Here is a 19141-nt window from a genome sequence, read left to right as displayed (position 1 = left end):
CCTCTGGGGCTGGGGGTTATGTTATTGAATTAGTCCTTAACCTTGATCTTGTAACTTGCTGTTTTTTGCTACATTTGTCACCATTTTGCTACCATTGGTGCAACTCCAGCTGTGGGAGCAACCAGAAGGAGGAGATGAGTTCTAATGTAGATAAGGTACTGTTGCTTTTACCAGCCTTTTTAGAGCAATTCTATATAAAAATCTCAGCAGTGGCTGCAACTTTGTCAACATTAGAGCCCACACCATTGCTACCACTGCTGGATTTGCACCAATCGGAAACATTAAGAAAAAGCTCACTGTAGACAGGGTCCTAATGGTTTGATAACTCCTTTAGGAGACCCAGACACACGTCCCCTCATCCATGTCTTTCACAGCTACGTTTTAATAGTCACATATGAAACTGGATGGCTGTTCTGGTTCAGGGTCAAACAAATTATTTACCTTTTACTTCTCTTCTCTGTTTAATTAATTTGGAGGGGAAAAAACTCCTCCTCTGGTATCCAGAATCGCTGGTTTACTAACTAGACCTAACGCTGACAAGCAGGTCTGAGATCTGGAAATACCAGGAAATATTGTCCTTCTCAGTGTGTGCCAATTAGCATTCCTTAGAAGCAAAAGATTAGTACCCTGAAGGAGGACTTCCTCAATCAAAATCTGCTCTGAATGGAATCAGTGCATAATATTTGAATGTCAGTTTCTGTTACTTTTGTTTACTAAACACATTAGACTTTCTTAATGTTCTCAACTACTACCAGCCAGTATCTTATCAGCGAGTCATTAATTGTGTGGGAGAAATGTTTGACAGCACCGTGTATGATAGAGCTATATTAACTATACACTTTGTAATAATTCCAAAGCAAACACTTTCTGAAAATCCTGTTAACCATTACTCTTGTAAACATACTTTTGTAATCAAGCTGCCTTGTCCATAAAATATAATGAGGTGAAAAATACACAGCAGTTAATACATTCTCACCTTGGGGAACCCAGCTGTAATGAGACACACGCATATTCTGGGTATGACATATACCAACTCTTAAAACAGTTTCAAAAAGCATTAGTTTTTTTCTTTTAAGAAGGAATTTTATAGCCTAATTTTGTTACATCATAGTAGCAATCTCAGTACGTAGTTTCAGTAGGTATCTCAGCACATCAACTGAAAGCCACCAGAAAGTAATTTATAATGACACAGCCCCACCTCCAAATTCTTTGTTTTTGCTGGTGTTATGAGAGCTGGATGAAAAACGAGGAAACAACTTTATGAAAAACATTCATGTTTTTTCCTTTTCATAGCAGTCAAAATGAACTGGGTTTTTTGTGTGAATATTACGCCATATATTTTAATCAAAATTATTATTTTTTTCATATTTGGAAACCATTTTGGTAAGTATTTTGGTAAAAAAATGTATAATTTTGCAAAAATGAAAATTTTTATAGTGACAATTTTTCACAAAAAGTTTGTTTTATTGGGGACAAGGGGAAATGCCATTTTTGCGTAGAAAAACTTTTCATGCAAAAAACTTTGACCAGCTCAAAGGATAATATTTTCCCTGCCTTAGGCATTTTCCAAAATTGTGGTTTGTATGTCAAGGAATTTAGGGGTTTTTTTTGGTAATTGGACCTGTAGAGCTCTATGGGGCTGTGAGGTTTCTTGAGCATGTTTGATTGTGCACCAGAAGAAGTTAACTGGTTGTACCTGACTGTTATCCTTAGTTCTTGACAAGTTTCTTCAGGAGGGGACAATTTCGCTGATGTGCTCGATAGCTGGTGCATGGAATGTAAAGCTTTGTCAACACCTGTAGATAGCTGTTCAAGGGATCTGAAGTCAGATAACAATCAGCAGAACAGGCTGCAAGGGTGAGCATAATTTGCGCAGTTACCATGGCATGTTACATGAAGACGAAAATTCTCCTTAGAGAAAAATGTAAGGCATGTTTGGAAGACCTTTATAGGCTTTGTAGCATATATCGTGGTGGGCCTGGTGCCAATAATTTGGGAGAGACATGAGCCCCACAATAGTTACCCTAGAGACAGCGCTGTGGGGAAACAGCTTCAGTCATAGTTCAAGGCTGATGTCCTGCTGACAACGCATTCTGAGTCTTCAGTCCTGCAAGGTTACCTCAGGAATTTGGATGATTCTCAGGATCTCCTTTCTAAGGAGGTACTGTCAAGCAGTCAGGAGGCAAAGAGGTCTGATTGCAGGAGGCAACTCAACCAGAAAGTTGCCAGGGCAGTAAAGTTGGTGGTTGCGTGAGCTGGTTTGCCCATAGGAGAGCTGTCAATGTACAAGACCCCAAATAGGGAACATGAGTAAATGAATCCCTTAATAAAAATCTTGGTGGTGATATCTAAGAGACAGGTGATAAGAGTGCAAAGAAGTGGATTAGGTTACAAAAGAGTACTTCTGATCTTGATTGGCTGGTTCATGCCCATCTGAAGGGTGCTTTCATTGAGTTCCTGATTGCAAAGAAGTTCTTATCCTCATGGAGGGAATTAGATATTAAAACTTGGGGAGCTTGACAAAATACGAAAGGTAGCAACACAATAGAAAAGCACAGTTTTAATGGGACTGTTGTGCAGTATGTTAAAATGCCTGGTGGCTGGATAGACTGAAGGAATTTGGGATAATTCAAACCCGTTTGGTTGAGAGTTGCAAATTTTTCAGACCTGATATGGGTGTAGATATATTGCTGGCTCAGAGAGTACATGATGTGTCTTTATTACAGGTGGCCTGCCTTGACAAGGCCTGGGAGTACTTCCTAAAATGTTGAGCAAGGGGTTTGTTGGGAAAGACCAAGACTGTGAAAGAGGAAAAATAGGGACCGCATTTGGGTGTGTGGGGGTTAGGCAGCCCCCAGTAACAGAAACAAAATCATTTGAAAAGCTGATGGAAGTACAGAACTTCTGTCTTTGCATGTTCTAGAGTAAAATGAGAGGGGTTAACAAGCAAATAGTACAAGCATATAGGATATTGGAACAAAAAAGGGAGATTAGGTTGTTGGGGACAAATGTATGAGCGATAACCATATTAAAATTGGCAGTACACGAAATGTTACCTGTGTTGGTTATCCGTATCCAAGGCAGGGAGAACGTAGTGGCAGAATACTTGTTGGGGAATGAAACAATAAGGTCTCTGTTCAGCAAAGCACTTAAATACGTGCATCAATCCCATTACAGTTAAGGAGGTGCTTAAGAACTTTGTTAAATAGACATGGCTTGGTGAATCGTGATCTGGGTGCATAGTATGAGACCTTCCAGAAGTTAGTTTAGAAAGGGGGTATTCCAGTGGTAGCTCTGTCTTGGTTTGGTTTTGCTTTTTTGTCAGCTGCAATCAGAATTTCAGCCTGTGAAGCTTTCTGTTAGGTGCTGCTCTTTCTGTTAAGAGACTTTCTAGTAGGTTTGGGAAAGTTTCAAGACATAATGAAAGTGTGAGAGGAGAGGGTGGGTGAGATGTCAGTCAGTCAGTTAGTCATTCCCTGATGCAGGCTTTCAGGCACCGATTCTTGTCAAAAGGATGAAAACAGGCCACCAGCACAGCTTATGACAGACCTTATACCTTTAGGGAGGAAAGACCAGAGAGATTTCTGTGGAAGGAATGGATAAGTTGCCAAATTCCGCTCTATTTCTACCAACGTAAGGGCTTGATCCTAAACGTTGAAGTCAGTGGGAGCTGGATCAGACCCTAAATCTGAAGTAATTCCACTGACTTTTGTAAAGTATTGCAGAGGTTGTAAATCAGGGCAGAATTTGAATCTTCTACATTAGACCTTTCAGGCTAGAAAAGGTGGAGCCTCACCTACTGTAAATCATTTGCCTTAGCCATAGTTTCAAGTTTTCCTGCATGTTCCACAGAAAGGAATATGTCTGTTAACTGCAAAATATTCAGCGTGTGCAGGAGATTAGTATTTGACTGTCTCTTTTAACGCTGGCTAGATAAAGAGGGGAATATACTACATCAGGTTAAACTGGTGTGTCTGCTAGCGCTCACCTGGGCGTGCTGAGCTTTGAGGCTACATTTCTAAGGGTTTGAACCATGAGTGAATCCTATAGAATTTGAGATTTTATTGAATGCAAGAACTAAGTCTCCATCTTTCTCAGAACCAGTTTTGTTATATTTAACAAAGGCGCCTGGAAAAGGGCGTTGTTCTAGGATAGGTCTAGGGTCAGAGAGACTGGTAGATAATTTATTACAAGTGTATTCAGTGGGACCTTTAAAGCCTGCTGGGCTTGATACACTTTGATCCTAGAATGGTGTCCATGACAGGACTGTCTGGTACTGATAGAAATAAATAATAAATGTGGGTTAGTTCACTCAGAGAATTGTCTCCATCGCAAGTAAAGAGCAAAGCAGTAGATCTCCTACTCATCTTGGCAATAGCTAGGTAGTATGGAGTAAGGACATTTGTGTAATGTTAATGAATGCTGACTGGTTTGGATAAATATGAGCTGACTTGCAACACCGCTCCTAAAAGAGGCTATGTTCCACCCATACATCAAGTAAGAAGAATGCGGATTCAGTAGTCCTTCTGTATGAGACAAATGGCTTATTTGAATTTGGTAATGCTGCTTCTGATCAGCCTCTGCTCAGTAAAGAACTTAAGCATGTGCTTAAGTCCTGTTTACGTCAATGGCACTTACTGTAAAGCACAAACTTACGTGTTTTGCTGAATACAGATGGACTTAATCTCATACTTAAATAAATGCTCGGCTGAACTGCAGCTATGGAGAGGAATTCTGAATTGCCCCTACACTTGCAATTTCTAAAGCTGCCGTAATTGAATTATGAAACATAGTTTTTTATCCCACCTATTATGAGACTGCGTAATGGTGATGGTAACCTAAAGAGAGGGATATATTCAGATAGGCCTGAATCTGAACACCAGATTTCAACTATCCTGAACTTTGGGTAAGTTCAGATTCAATTCTAAATGTTGTGACTCAGGCCTATCTCTGTAGTGTGTTGACCCAAAACACCCGCATTGTTTTGAGAAATTTGGATCAATCTGATTCTAGATGTCTAAAACTCACCAATAATGTGTTCTGTGGAATCTCTAGATATCAAAAGGGAATCACAGGAAGCAAACATCTTCCTGAGGCCAGGACTGGTTATCTATCATGTGCTGTGGAAATTGTGGATATGGGTCTGCTTTAAAAAAAAAAGGAAATACTTGTTTGGGTCGTGCAAACTCTGTTTTCCATTGCTATATAAATAATATTTTATACCTTCGCTGTATTTAAGATAATAGAGAGAAACTGGTAGGGAAAACTGCTAGTTAAACAGCTTATGGTATGTGTTTGGAAAATGTGAATAAACTATGTGTTTTTTCTAAGGGTGTTTTGATCTATTCTGTCCCATTTCATAACACTTACGCCATTTGAGCATAAGGAATATGGAAGAGAAGGTCATATGCTTGAAACACTTCTTGTATAGCTTTCACCTGATGTCCTAAGATCGGATGTATTTATCTGTAAATCCAGCAGGGAAACGTGGCTAAGGGTATGCCCATTTGAGAAACAGAAGACTTGATTCAATGAAGCTCGGTACTTTTGCGAGGCGCTGAGCACCCTCAGTTCCCTTTTGAATTCAGTGAGATTTGAGGATGCCTTGGCACCTAATTGGTCCAGAATGGTTAAATTTGTCAGTACCATAGAAATTGGTTCTTCACCCATTTTTACAATATTATTTTTCTGGTTGTGTTTCAATCCCAATTGTAGGACATTACAAGCTTGCTTCATACCATCTATGAGGTAGTTGATGCATCAGTAAACCACTCCCCTAGTTCCAGTAAAACTCTGCGAGTGAAGCTTACTGTGGCACCTGATGGAAGTCAGAAGAAAAAGAGTATCTTACTAAACCCTGCTGGTAAGCACATGCTATATTGCCCTGTGAAATATTGCTAAAATGTTTTCCCTCAAAGATTTCAGTTCACATTTCCTAGCAGAAAAATCAGTTATAGAGACACCTGAATCAAGAGCAACTGATTCTGGGCGTGTTGTAATTTCTAACTGCCCATTGGAGGCCTCAGATGTGGATAATCTAACTTAGGAGTCTGTGTTTGAAATTCATCGTTTCATTTGGTTTGATTATTTCTGATTCACAGTAGTTACAGACTACAAGCTACATGAAGGCTTTGTCTACACTAGAAAGTTGTACCACTTTAACTATGTCAGTATAGTTAAAGTGGTACAGTCCTCCTAGTGTGGACACTGTTATATCGATATACAGGTGCTTTATACCAATATATCTATTCCTGTATGGGAAAAGGAATAACTGTACCAGTATAAAGCAGTTTTATATCAGTGTAACTGCATCCACACTATGGTTTGGCTGATATAAATATGTTGGTTTAAAAAAAATTACACTCCAACCAAAATAGTTATACCAACACAGCTTTCAAGTTTAGTCCAGGCCTTAGGAAGCCAACAGGAGAAAAGAGAACTACATCACTGCACCTTAGATGCATGCTATACAATATGTAGAATCTGTTTAGCCCTTCTAGTTAATCAGTAAATACTTGCTAATGATACAGTCATGACTGATGTATATTGATCAGTTTAAGTACAAATATTGGACAAATACTGTCATCAGATGCACAAGGGTGACTCCCTTAGCCCTCTGGGGGCATTGTGGGCAATAGATTCTGCCTATCATGTGTAATTCTAACATTCTTTCACATTAAAGAGTTACCAGGGCTTGTCCACACAAAAGTTACACTTCTTTAACTATACCAGCACCAGCCTAGTGTAGTGGCACTTATACTAGTATAAAGATGCTTCTACCGGTATAGCTATTTGCATACAGGAAGAGGAATAAGCTATATCAGTATAAGACACCTTTCTAGTAGTATAAGTGTCTCCATGCTCATGGTTGTACCAATATAACCACACTCTTCACCAAAACAGTTATATCAATGCAAAAACTTTGGGTACACTAGGCCCCAGAGTATGATCTTGATTTAAACTAGTAAGGTAATATTTCAAAAGCACCTTAAGTGATTGAGGAGCCTAAATCCCATTGACTTTCAGTGGGATCATAGGTACTTTTGAAAATGTTCCCCCTAGGAACCTAAATGATTTGGGCACCCAGCTCCCATTGAAAGTGGATAGGACTTAGGCTCCTAACTCATTTTGTCACATTTGACGATTTTATCCCTAATGATGTATTATGGATTGGTGCAAACAGCAAGCTAATAATGAATATCTATGCACTTCTGCAGATTTGTCAGACAGAATGATATCAATAATATGAAATAACTTTCCTTTTTGGGGGTGCAGATTTGCAGAGCTCTAGGCACAGAGCTGAGAGCAAAGCCAGTGAAGAGCTGAGAAGCTCTGAAAAGAAGCAGCGGGCTTCTCTCAGGTAAGTGGAATGAACTCTTCATCTACTCAAAGGAAGGAATCTCTGAGCTGGCAATGGGCCAACCTCAAAAGGCTTCAGCTGCTGATATTTTAGTCAGAGGAATCATGGGAATTTTCACCTGGAAACAAACAGCAAATTCCATGGGATTACTACTGAAGTAGTACTAGTGAAGTGTGGCACCGCTGGCAGCTAGTGCCAGAATCTATATCCAGAGTCTTCCCATGGAAGCCTAGGAAGCTAGCTTTAGTGAAAGATGTTATTTATGTCTCTAGTTTCTAGCCATACAAGCTTTTCTTTACAATCGCCTACCTCTGAGAACCTATTGGAACATTTGGGTGAACATTTCACTTAAAAAAGCATCAGCTGAGCATCTCAATAAAAGATGTCTTTGCTTGTGTTTGGGCAAAACGATACATTAACCTTCCCATCCCCCCTTGCTGAAGTTTCCACCCCCCCCCCACCACGGTCTGTTTTTCTTTTCCCTTTGTGCTATCCAGCTATTCTACAGAATGCTTGGGCAGGGACCCTGTTCTCTTACATGTCATCTGTTATCACCATCCAGTCCAGTGGTGCTTTATACAAAATGAGAGAGAATCTTAAATAGAGAAATTAACATTGAATAGTGATTGCTTTGGAGCCTTATCTCCCTTCAGGTTTACTTAGGCCACATTAAGAAACATGATTCCATTAGACGAAGGAAAGATGTGATCATATTTTAAAACCCCACCACCAATTCTAGGTGCTCTTTTAATGGGCCATGGTCACTAGGGTTGTCAGCAGCGATTGAGCACCCAGGCCCAGATCCTAAAAGGTATTTAAGTGTCTAACTCCCATTACTTTAAGTAGGAGATAGATGCCTAAATACCTTGGGGCTCTGGGCTCCAAAGATGAAGCCCCTACTACTTAAGTTAACGATTAAGTTTATTAGCTGCAGCTAAGTAGCAGGCTTTTACCCACTATGTGGGCCAGCCACTGGACCAACACATTCATTTCTATTTCTATATATATAAAAGTGCCTTTTCCAGGCACTGGCCTCATAAGCAACTTCTAAGAACGCAACCTGGTTTCAAAGAACAACAAGAAAACTGAACCACCATAACAGCAAAAGATACCAGCTGTCTGAGGTGAGGAAAAACTCCCACCCTCTCCAGCCATGATCACATGCACTTAACCAGCATATCACATGTTCAGGTGTTTGAGCACAGCGGGTCACTGACTTCATTAGTTCACACAGAGGTACTGAAGATAAATACAGTTTTTCCTTCCCTTTCCAGTCTGCCCAGAAGGACCCATGCCTCCCTTCAGCTTCTTCTGCTTAGTGGGCTTGTGTCTGAATTTAATTTCCTCCCCTCAACTCCATCCCCTGTAAGCACCAGAAGACGGCTTCCCCCCAGTGGGCAGACAGCTTCCAATCTATCTCTGCCCTTCTTCCAGTCCTACCTCTTCATTAACAAACACTGCCAGTTCTAGTCCTTGCTAACACCTTGTACCACATCCTGGCATGAGCTCCGAACCCGGCCTGCCCCTCTTTTGCTACCCTCCCAGCCTAAAATAAGCAGGTGGGAACTGGCAGTAGAGAAGGGGAAAACCTCCAGGCAGAAGGAAGGGAGGGGAGGGGAGGGGTTCTTAGCAGAGGGGCAGGCAGAGTTATTTCCTCTAAGACACTCCCACCCATCCTGTCTCCCAGCAGCCAGAAAAAATTCCTCCTCCTTGCCACAGGGTTCCCCTTGTGAACACCTAGCCCCATAGGAAACTAGCCAGTCACTGGGTAACATCCACCTACAGATTAGCAAGATTCACAAGGGTTGATGCTTTCACTGTAAATTTTCAAGGAAAATTAGCATGAGGGTGGGGGGATTTGTTTTTAAGTCTCAAGATGCCCTTCACCACTTGAAAAAAAAATTGTCTGTTGTTTTTTTGTGGATTCCTGCCTGTGTGACTCAGGGTGCATCCATTTCCAATGAAGTACAGACACAGTAGTTTCTTTTATGCACAGCTGCAGGTACGGTTGTAGCCTTTTAGAGATAAGATAAAACAGACCTATTTGAAGTCTCTCCCTGAAGGAATGCACAATATTAGTTTGGATGCCAGTCTAGAATAGGCCTTGTTCCTCTGCAAATGTCTAGTCATGTCATTGGCAAGGTTAGCAAAGAGAAGCACGTATTTGCCCCATTTTCACATCTTCCACCTGCCTTATAGACAAATGCTGCACTGAACATCAGAATATGTGATAGTCAGTTGAGACAGATCTGTCAAGGGCAGATTTCAATGTGTATCTTACTTATTTTATTTGTACAGCGAACAAAAATGCTCCCCTCACAATTCAGTGTAGAAGTGTTATTTCCATTGTTCAAATGGGTAATTAAACAAAAAATCTATAATCCTGTAATTTTCGTATCTCCTAATATAGATCCACTGCTTTGGAGAAATCCTCTCTATGGTCACTGTATATGTTTGGGTTAGTATGAAGTTGTCTTAACATTCAAGCTAGGGCAAAAGGGAACGTTAGTTGGGGCTGAAGTGCCATCAACACAATAGTAGTGATTGTTTCTTTGGCTGCAAAGAAAAAAAGTTCTAGTTTTGTGCTTCCTTGACTTCAGGAGAATTTTTCTCAGGGGGATGTACAAATATGCCAGCAAGGGGGAGTGTTCAGGTTCATTGGTGGGGGGCGTGCGAGACCCCAAAAAGCAACTGGGCCTCCCAATTCTGGATTCGACAGAAATACTCCATAGCAGTGGATCCAGATTCAGAGATCAAAATTACAGGCAAGAAAACAAATTCTGCCTTTTTACCTGTGACTCCATACAAATTGTTTTTAGCACAAAGGTCTCTCTGGGCTCTTGGATGAATACTTGAGCAGGCAGTTCAGGGTGGAATTCCCCCCCTTGCAAATTCAAGTCCACTATTATTTGCTTAGTAGTTTGAATGTATTTGCATGAAGAGACATCTTAGCTGACTTAAGATGTAGAGCCCATAACCTGTTCAAAAGTTGTTCCTTCATCTGAATTGAACAAGGTGCTGCTTCTGAATAAGACAGGGCTGTATTCTGAATGTCAACTAATCCCATTTCAAACCAGCAGTCATACTTGCACCAAATGTGTTTTCTGTGGGGCAGATTCTCGGCTCTGCTCCCTTTTTGCCCCTCTGCCACGGGATGCAGATGGTCCCTTGGGTACCATTGCCAGCAGGTTCATGTTAGAGCCTTCCTAGGCAAGTCTAACCAGTAAACAGGGCTAAGCAGAGCATCAGGCATCCAACACTGAATTCCCGATAATCCCCTTTCTTTGCTACACCCTGCCAAATGTGGACACAGCAAAGAATCTGACCCTTGTGTCTGTTGCAGGAATGAGCCCCAAGTTTCTGTTCAACTTGGTCAAATGGCTAAGCTTGTGAAAGTCTTCCTCATGTTCATCAGTGGCAAGCGGGTGAATGTGGGGGCTCTCCTTTGGAGTTGCAATGAAATCGTGTATTAGATGCATATATTTTCATGATTTCAGTCTCCTGGGAATTACAGGCAAGATTCTATTAATATTCAAAATGAAGCTGACAGGGATATCCCTGCCTTTAAGATGGGGAAAGTATTCTGGGGGTGGGATTTCAAATGCTGGAAGCTATGGGCTAGAGTTTCTACCTGTAGTGCTCATGCAAGTATTCAGATCAAGTATCCAGATTTATGGTTGGTTGACCCAGCATCTCTCTCATAATAATAATAACACTGACAGTGAGAACACCATTGGCTGTGTTAATGCCATCCCATTTCTGTTGTTGTGTATACTTGCTTTTGGGCAACAGGGAAAATACTTATATAAAACAAGGCTCTGAAATATCTTTCCCCTCTCCCACAGATACACAGGTTTCAGAGTAGCAGCCGTGTCAGTCTGTATTCGCAAAAAGAAAAGAAGGACTTGTGGCACCTTAGAGACTAACCAATTTATTTGAAGTGAGCTGTAGCTCACGAAAGCTTATGCTCAAATAAATTGGTTAGTCTCTCAGGTGCCACAAGTACTCCTTTTCTTTTTTCTTTTCACAGATACACAGTCTCCTTTGGTACATATTGGCTTTTCCCCCTCCTCTTCACCCAGACCTGTTTAAGCAATTTAGCCCTGGCTTGTTTAAATGTCACATTCTCTCAGACCGCAGCTTTCAGGAAATGTCCTTTGCAGTTTCCTGACCTACACATTCTTGCTGCTGTATCCCCCGTTCTGTTATATAATGGCAGAACTCCTCATCGTAATGACGCTTCAGAGTTTCAGAAAAGGGTTTCACGTACTGTTCAAAGGCATTAGCAAATGTCTCTTTCTCAGACCCACACATTCTTATATCCTGCAGAAGATTAGAATCAAGTGTTTGATGCCTGAATGCTTCCATGTATGTGCAAAGGAGCAGGCAGGGGATGGATGCCAGAAGCTCCAATGGTCAGAAATACTTGAAGTTCTCCTTGGCAGTGGGACACATCTCTCATCAACATGTTATTGCTTCACTCTGTATATTTGCATTGTTGAATGTCATCTTACATGTAAGAAAGCTGTTAGAATTCAGGGCTGCGATGGTACTAGCGTAATTTTTCCCCATTGTCTCAATGAGGGATGGAATTCATTACAGTACCAAAAAAACTGGTTCCCAGGTAGTTCCGTTTTATACAGTTTTATACAATGATGCTGAATTGTGCTGGACCAGAAACAGTTATTCCTACACTGTATGAACCATACAGCGCCTTCGCTGCATGCATGCAACTTCCATTGATCTCCACGAGCTGTGGCGGGTCAGCCACAATATATGGCACTTGTATGCCAAATTGTAGCTGCTGAAACTCTTTGATTTGTGTTCCTACAAGTTAAACTGCCATAATTGTAGACTTCCACAAAGATCCAGATGAGGTTCGTATGGTGTATGGGCTGATCAGTTATCAAAAACAGAAAAAGCCTGGTAGTTTCCTGTTCCAGTTCTTTTTGACATGCTAGTACAGTGGCTTCTGTCACTTCCAGTGTGTAAAGATTCCATATTCAAAACCTTTTAAGTTTCATGGCTTTCCATGCAGGCAGTGTTACATGCAAGAATATTTGAATACATTAAAGCCATGTAAACTTAATCCTCCAAATGAATCTAACACCCTCTGATAGATTGGGGATTTTTATTAAGGCGGCTCTCTTGGAGATCCCTACTGAGACACCAACCTCATACAGGGCGCAATCCTGCAGGCTGCAAGGTGCTGAAAGATAAAGCTTAAATGCTGTGCTGAATTGGGGCCTGAGCACTCAACACCATGCAGGACTGAGCCCTTTTTTGGAACCAGCCTGAAATCATGGCCTTCCACTGATATAAGTAGGGTTTCCCGGGGGTGTAAAGGAAAGCAGAAGCCATCCCAGGGTCTCAGAGATGGAAGTGCCTCCCTGAATGATAATCCGTGATTTAATCAAAAAAGTGTTTTCCTCATCCCATTTGTTGCAATAGAGAAATTGTTCACATCTGGACATGGTGAATTAAACTGTTGAGCATTGTTGGCTACAGTATTGTAAGCCCCTGCTTGACTTTTTTTCCCCTCATAAACAAATGGTATTTCAGATATTCATTCTCAGGAAATAGTTCTGCTATAAATAAAGTTGCAAAGCTGAGCAGGAAAAGGAGTTGGGATTATGAAGCCAGAGGTTGATCTGACTTTATTAAACGTATTTTGGCAAAAAGCAATGCATTATCTCAGATTTTTTTCCACTGACACCTTCTCCCCCAGTGTCTCGCTAGTAAATACACCTGCCTAAGTCCCTAAAGTGGAAGCACATGAACATTTAGACCATTTATCTAACACCAGGTTCATTCCAGTGCCTCCCTGCAGAGCTGGGAAAAGCCATGTCAAACAGCAGACTTTCCTTGGCATGCCCAGATTAGCAAATGTATTGAATGGTTTGGCCCAACCACAGAGACTATGCTGTATGTAATAAACCCTCACAGTGTTTTTATCTGCTTTGGCATGAAGCAGATTTGAAAGTATCCCTTGTTTTGCAATATCATGGAATCAATGTACAGCCCTGCATAGACACTCCTTTCCCTCTTATACAAGTAGCCCCTGGCACATCCAGAACATCAGACATTTGTTGTGTCTCTTTGCAAGTAACTCCCAGCATTTCAAAGTGTCCCTTAACTTTTGAATGTGAGGCGGCAGTAACAACTTGAGGAAGCTTTGCTGAATTTTCATTTTGCTTCCTGCCCACAGATATCACCCCGGTGACAACCCTGAGCAGAGTGGGTGCTATCGCCATTGCGTGGATGAGAACATTGAAAGGAGAAACCACTATTTGGATCTTGCAGGAATAGAAAACTATACATCAAAATTTGGACCAGGTAATATAGGAATTGATTTTTCACACTTTTGTCCCAGGTCCATCTTCAGCTACATGGGCCGAATTGGGCCCACTGAATTTAGAAATAATGAGTATGTTGTGTGATTGATCCATTGCTGTTTACTGGAGATGGGCTTGGAGAGCATTCTTCAGATCCAGTTTATTAGGTTTAGACCGGGGCAAAATCAGGGCTAGGCTTCGGATGATGCAGGCCACATCTGAGCTGGAACCAGAAAATAGTTGCTTTCAGATTTTGGGATCCAATCCAGAACCAGCACCCCCAGATTCAAAGGGATTTGGATTGCAGTTTTGCCCTGCCTCTGTGTTTTACTGTACCAGATGTCATCATTTTGATACAATGTAGACGGACGTCCAAGAAGGAGAGTTTGTCAGAATAGAGAAAGTGTCAGAGCTGGGGCATGGGTAGCTTCTCCTAAGGGATGGCATTGGGTGCAAGCCAAGTGTCCAGGGCCCAGGAGCCAATTACCAAGAATCAGGCCAAATTGGAACACTAGGAGATCAGAATCAAGAGACAAACCAAACTGCTCAGAGACCCTCGTGCTGGTCAAACATCTTGTGTAGTTTATTTACAATATGGGGTCCCACCACCTTCATTCTGTATACAGCTCTGCTCTAACTGTCCTAGGGAGTCCCCAGCTCCTGCAACAAGCAGCGAAGGGTAATCTCTGTCCTCTCCGTGTTGCCTGCTTTTCTGCCTTCTACTTCTTTCCTGTGCCTATTTGTAACCTCTGCCTAATGGCTTAATTAGCCTGCCAGTTCTGCTCCCCCCACAAATTAGGCACAGCTCTGTTTAACCAACTCCATTCTGCATTGTTTGATTGGAGCTGCCGTGACCAGAGTGCTGGCTCAACCATTCTTGCCCAGCACTCTGTCACAAAGACTTATGCAACTTTTTCTAAACAGCTACGGGTATAATTATGTTCACTTCCCGAGGAAAATTCCACTCTGCCGATAAACTTAACCCTGCCAAATGCATGCTGCTAATTAAAATTTGAAATATTAGATGACTAACTCAGTTTGTTCTTTTCTAGGATCTCCTCCAGCAGCTCAGCAATATGACCCACCAAATAGAGTTGTGAATCAGACTAGATCCCGCTCTCATGAACCTGAAATCTTCCATGCCCACCATAGGAAATCTCAAGTGGTGGACCCCAGCCACATCAATTTGGCTGATGCCTCATACGCCAAGATTGCAGAAATACAACAAAAGCTGCGCAATCAGGACTCAAACAAGCACTTTGTTAGGTCTCCCAAGGTCCAGAGCAAAAATGTAGGCTCTGTTCACCCTGGAAGGGCAGTAAGGAATAAACCTCTTCAAGGGGCATCCATGCCAATGGCTTCCCCATCTGCACGGGTGGGCCAGAATCTTCCTTACCTCCCCATGCAGTCCCAGCAGGCTCACAAGAAACATAAGCAGAGGGCAAAGGAGAATCATCACATGTGCAAAACCTTTCATTCTCCGGGGACAGTTGTGGAAAAAGAGCAGGTGAGAGACCTGCCCACAGTCATTTTGTATGAAGGCCAAGTTGGACAAATGATCCAGAGACATGAACATCATCACCATCATGAGCATCACCACCACTATCATCACTTCTACCAGACATAAAACCGATCCCACCAACATCCTCCAGGAATCCCCCCCATATGAAGGAAACGCCTTCCTGTGACTTCAGACTAAGGCATTATTATGATTAATATTATTGTTACTCTGTTAATATTCAGCTAGCGTATATTTTAGAAATTATATGAAACCATTGAAACTTACACTATTTATATGTTGTGAAACTGCATAGCTTACTTAACAACTTGTTGATATTGGTTTTTAAGTGGCTTGTAAAACAGCAAACAGCCATAGCTTTCTGAGCTGTGATTTAATGCAGGTCATCAACGCACTTCCTTTACAAGTACTTCCTTTGTGGTATTAGAAAAAGATACTTCAAACAACACTGCAGACATCTAGCTTACCAGTCTGCCATGTCGGCTTATTGCACACAAGCCTCTTGTCAGGGGAGCAGTGTTCGAAGGTTTGGACTCCGGAAATACTCAGAATAACAGAAAATACAAACAGCGGCTACCTCTAGTATTATTCAAATTTTCTTTTCTTTTTATTGATTGTAATGTGCTACAAGGGGATTTTAATATACTGCCTTCATGTAGCCTGTTTGTGTTGTACTTTCACATCTTTTCAAGCTATCTTAATAATTACAAGGAAACATCAGCTATATTTGTCAACAGAGCTACATTTTACAACTGATATTTTTTTTTTCCCTTCAAGGTTCTTTCCTGACTCCAGTCCAGTCTGTTAGATGTTGAGGAGTGTTTAAATATACGTCCTTTTTTCTTTTATTTACTCTCCATTCTGCACTGGGAAACCATCTTAGAGGAAAGAAAAGAGGGGGATGTGAAATGGGGTTTTTCAAAACCATCACTAAACCTTAATGCTTGGGCCATAACTACCATTCATTGTTTTGTTTTGTTTTTCTTTGTTTTGAGAAAGAATTGGAGGAAAATATACTTTCTCACTTTAAATGTTGGCAAATATATATAAAAATATAAATAGATAAATATATATATATATATACACACACACACTCTCAGGTACATTTTCTTGTGTTTTAGAAATCTGTGGTTTGAATATTAACATTATTTTTTTCTTACAGCAGTGACTTTTTAGGTATGTTATATAACACATAACCCATGGCATTTTCTTGGGTGCCTGCAATTTGTGTTTCCCCAACACCTACAGCGTTGCTCTGCTCCTTTTGTAAAGACAATTCAACATGTAAAGAACGCTGCTCGCAGTCATTCTGGCCTCTACCACTCTTTTCATATCAAAGGGCTTCCATTCCACAAAATAAAATGAGGTGAGACCTATGAGACCATCATTGGCTGCTGAGAAATTTAAAGGTCAAATGCAATTGGGAAAAAGTGTGACAAAAAAGCCAGTAAATCCAAGTTTTGCTTTCTCTGAGGCTCAGATTTATAGGACATTTGTACAGTGCAGGCAACAGTGACTAAATAGCAACTGCTCCATTGCTTTTGGAACTAAAAAGTAGAGTTCTGATCACATAAAAATGTAACTGCTCTATCAAACATATTTGCTTTTGGTTTTAGTTTCTTTTAATTATTTGTGTGTTTTGTCTACAATGTATCGTGCGAAATGTTACTATCCCCCATTTTTAAGGGCCCTTTATGAATAGGGCATGTTTTGTTGCAACTACAGTCTTGATCAGTTCAAGATGGGAGATTTCCCTGCTGCTGAGCATTAAAACTGTTAGAAGGATACTGTCCTAGGGAAGGACACAGAGACATCAGCATTTAAAGAAAACAATATGGAAAGCCTTGCCTGCTTGTGGAATTGGAGAGGAATCACTGCTTGTGGGCAATTAGTTCTATCTCATTTATCCTCAAATCAGCAGTTGTTTAGACTTATTGTCCCTTTTAAAAATCTGGTTTATTTTAATTTCTTTTTTAGACGTCGACATTGTGTTCTGTTAAATCTAGCAAAATGTTTTAAAGTGTGTTTGATCTGTGTGACAACTATGCTGTTCTGTTTATTTTTTAAATTCCTAAGTCCAAAAATATTTATATGCAGAATTTTCTGTATTGAAAATATGAAAAGGCCACAAATTTGGTTAGTTACCACTGAGTTGTTCTAGTCTAAGCCTATTTTGCTGCTTGTGTATCATTCTTTTTCAATGTATATATAATTATGGACTGCAAAAAAAGGCATTTACATGTCTAGTAGAAGGAATAAGCTTATTTATATTATAGTGTTAACGAAGTCTGATGTATTCAAGTGACTTATGTTATACCGCATGCAAACACACAAGTGTACATTCCATCTGAAAAGGGGTGCCATGCTATCTGTTCCTGAGATGTAAATGATGCTGTTCTCTTTTCAGCAGCGTCTTTGCCAGCATTCTGCAATGTTAACAAAAGGAAATTGTTGTTTTTTTAAAAATACACAGATCATTGCCGGCCAAAATATTGGAAATCTAGAATATATTCAGTATGCTTCAAGCAGGGGCTTGGGAGAGGGAGGAATGTAGAATGGGCAAGAATTGCTCTAAAACCCAAAGATATTCTGCCAGAAAAGATAACAGCAGTCGTAACAAACTCCCGTCTAATCTAAACACGTCCCAAGTTAAGACCAATGAAAGTGGACTCTTAGAACAGCGAATCACAATTGACCATAAGCCACAACTTTTAACCTGATTTATTGTTTGATATCCAAAAGACAGTCTCTGCTTTGCTTATATTCTGTGAAGTACAAGTGAATTCTAATAACATGGCATCCCCACGTGAAAAAATTTGCACCAGCCACATACGAACACATAGTAGCTCAATACCGTGTTGCATTTGTGTTACACGCATCAAGTGTGAATAACTGCTCGAGCAGCACAGGCTCTTTTCACAGAACCCTAAGTTTCCGTATCTTTTAAAAATGTTTGCTTTTCAGTATTTTGTATAGTAAATAGAGATGGTTTTGACTAAATGCTTTATTTATTTAATAGCAAAAACTGTGCCAAGAGAAACTCCTGTTAATTAAAGTTTTACTAGTTCAGAAAATAACTTTTTGGGGGTCTTTTTTGTGGATTTCAGTGGCACACTGCGATTGCTGCCAGGGCCTACAGATCAGGGAATCGCACTGATGGAAGGGCCCCCGTTACCATTAATGGAAACAGCGTTAGGCCACAGAGAATGGAGAGTGCATGCTTGGGTTTATATTTAAAATATTTAGCCTCAACATTCAAATTTCCTATCTCCTACAAATTTCAGGCAGGCAAATTCTGAAAACAAAGAAGCTCAGTGTTCTTGTCACTCCTTTGCTTAATAAAAAGTAAAAGAAGCTAAGAAGATATCAAGTCTCATCTTAGTCCACTGAACGCCTGTTGATTTTGATGCGACCAAGATTTCATGCCAAGAGTGTGGGATTAGAATCTCCACCATGCAGACAAATCTTTTCAATATCTACTTTTCTGCTTCCTTCTTTTGATAGTTTTGGGAGTGATTAATAATTTTAAATTAAATGTATAGGAAAACCAGGCTCATAATTTTATTAAGAACAATAATAGTGCTTAGGTACTTCATTGGAGCATTTCATCAGAGGTTCTTAAAGTGCTTTGCCAACAAGCCTCACAACATCCAAACATCTTCCAGGCACAAACAAACGTAAGGCCAAATTCTTCCCTCAGATGCTGATGTACAGCTCTCACTGGCATGCTGGCAGAGCGGACCCTTTAGGAAAAAAATGAACAGGAAACCATATAATCTTTGACTCCGTGACAGACTTGCTACCTTAATGATCGCTAGTGAAGGGTACAGCAGGATGTTAATAGAAAAAACTCCTGAACAAGAACAAAAGCATTTCTGGTCATTTTAAGAAATGTCCATTGCTGGAAATTAAATAGTGTATGCCTCA

General features: G+C 40.6%; 1 protein-coding gene across 2 annotated transcripts in view; it reads left to right on the top strand.

The window, feature by feature from the left end:
- NKD1 (NKD inhibitor of Wnt signaling pathway 1) overlaps nucleotides 1–18634 on the top strand; it is a 145115-nt gene extending 126481 nt beyond the window's left edge. For both annotated transcript variants that reach the window (XM_073307657.2, XM_073307656.2), the window contains 4 exons: nucleotides 5716–5863; nucleotides 7276–7360; nucleotides 13569–13696; nucleotides 14748–18634. In XM_073307657.2, the coding sequence (XP_073163758.1) occupies nucleotides 5716–5863; nucleotides 7276–7360; nucleotides 13569–13696; nucleotides 14748–15322 (936 nt within the window). In that variant the 3' untranslated portion in view covers nucleotides 15323–18634. The remainder of the gene's footprint in view (nucleotides 1–5715; nucleotides 5864–7275; nucleotides 7361–13568; nucleotides 13697–14747) is intronic.
- Nucleotides 18635–19141: the final 507 nt, after the last annotated feature.

This window comes from Lepidochelys kempii, chromosome 12, assembly GCF_965140285.1.
Source record: "Lepidochelys kempii isolate rLepKem1 chromosome 12, rLepKem1.hap1, whole genome shotgun sequence".
Taxonomy (NCBI): Eukaryota; Metazoa; Chordata; order Testudines; family Cheloniidae; genus Lepidochelys; species Lepidochelys kempii.
Note: the sequence above shows the minus strand (reverse complement) of the source record. Positions and strands in the feature narration are given on the sequence as shown.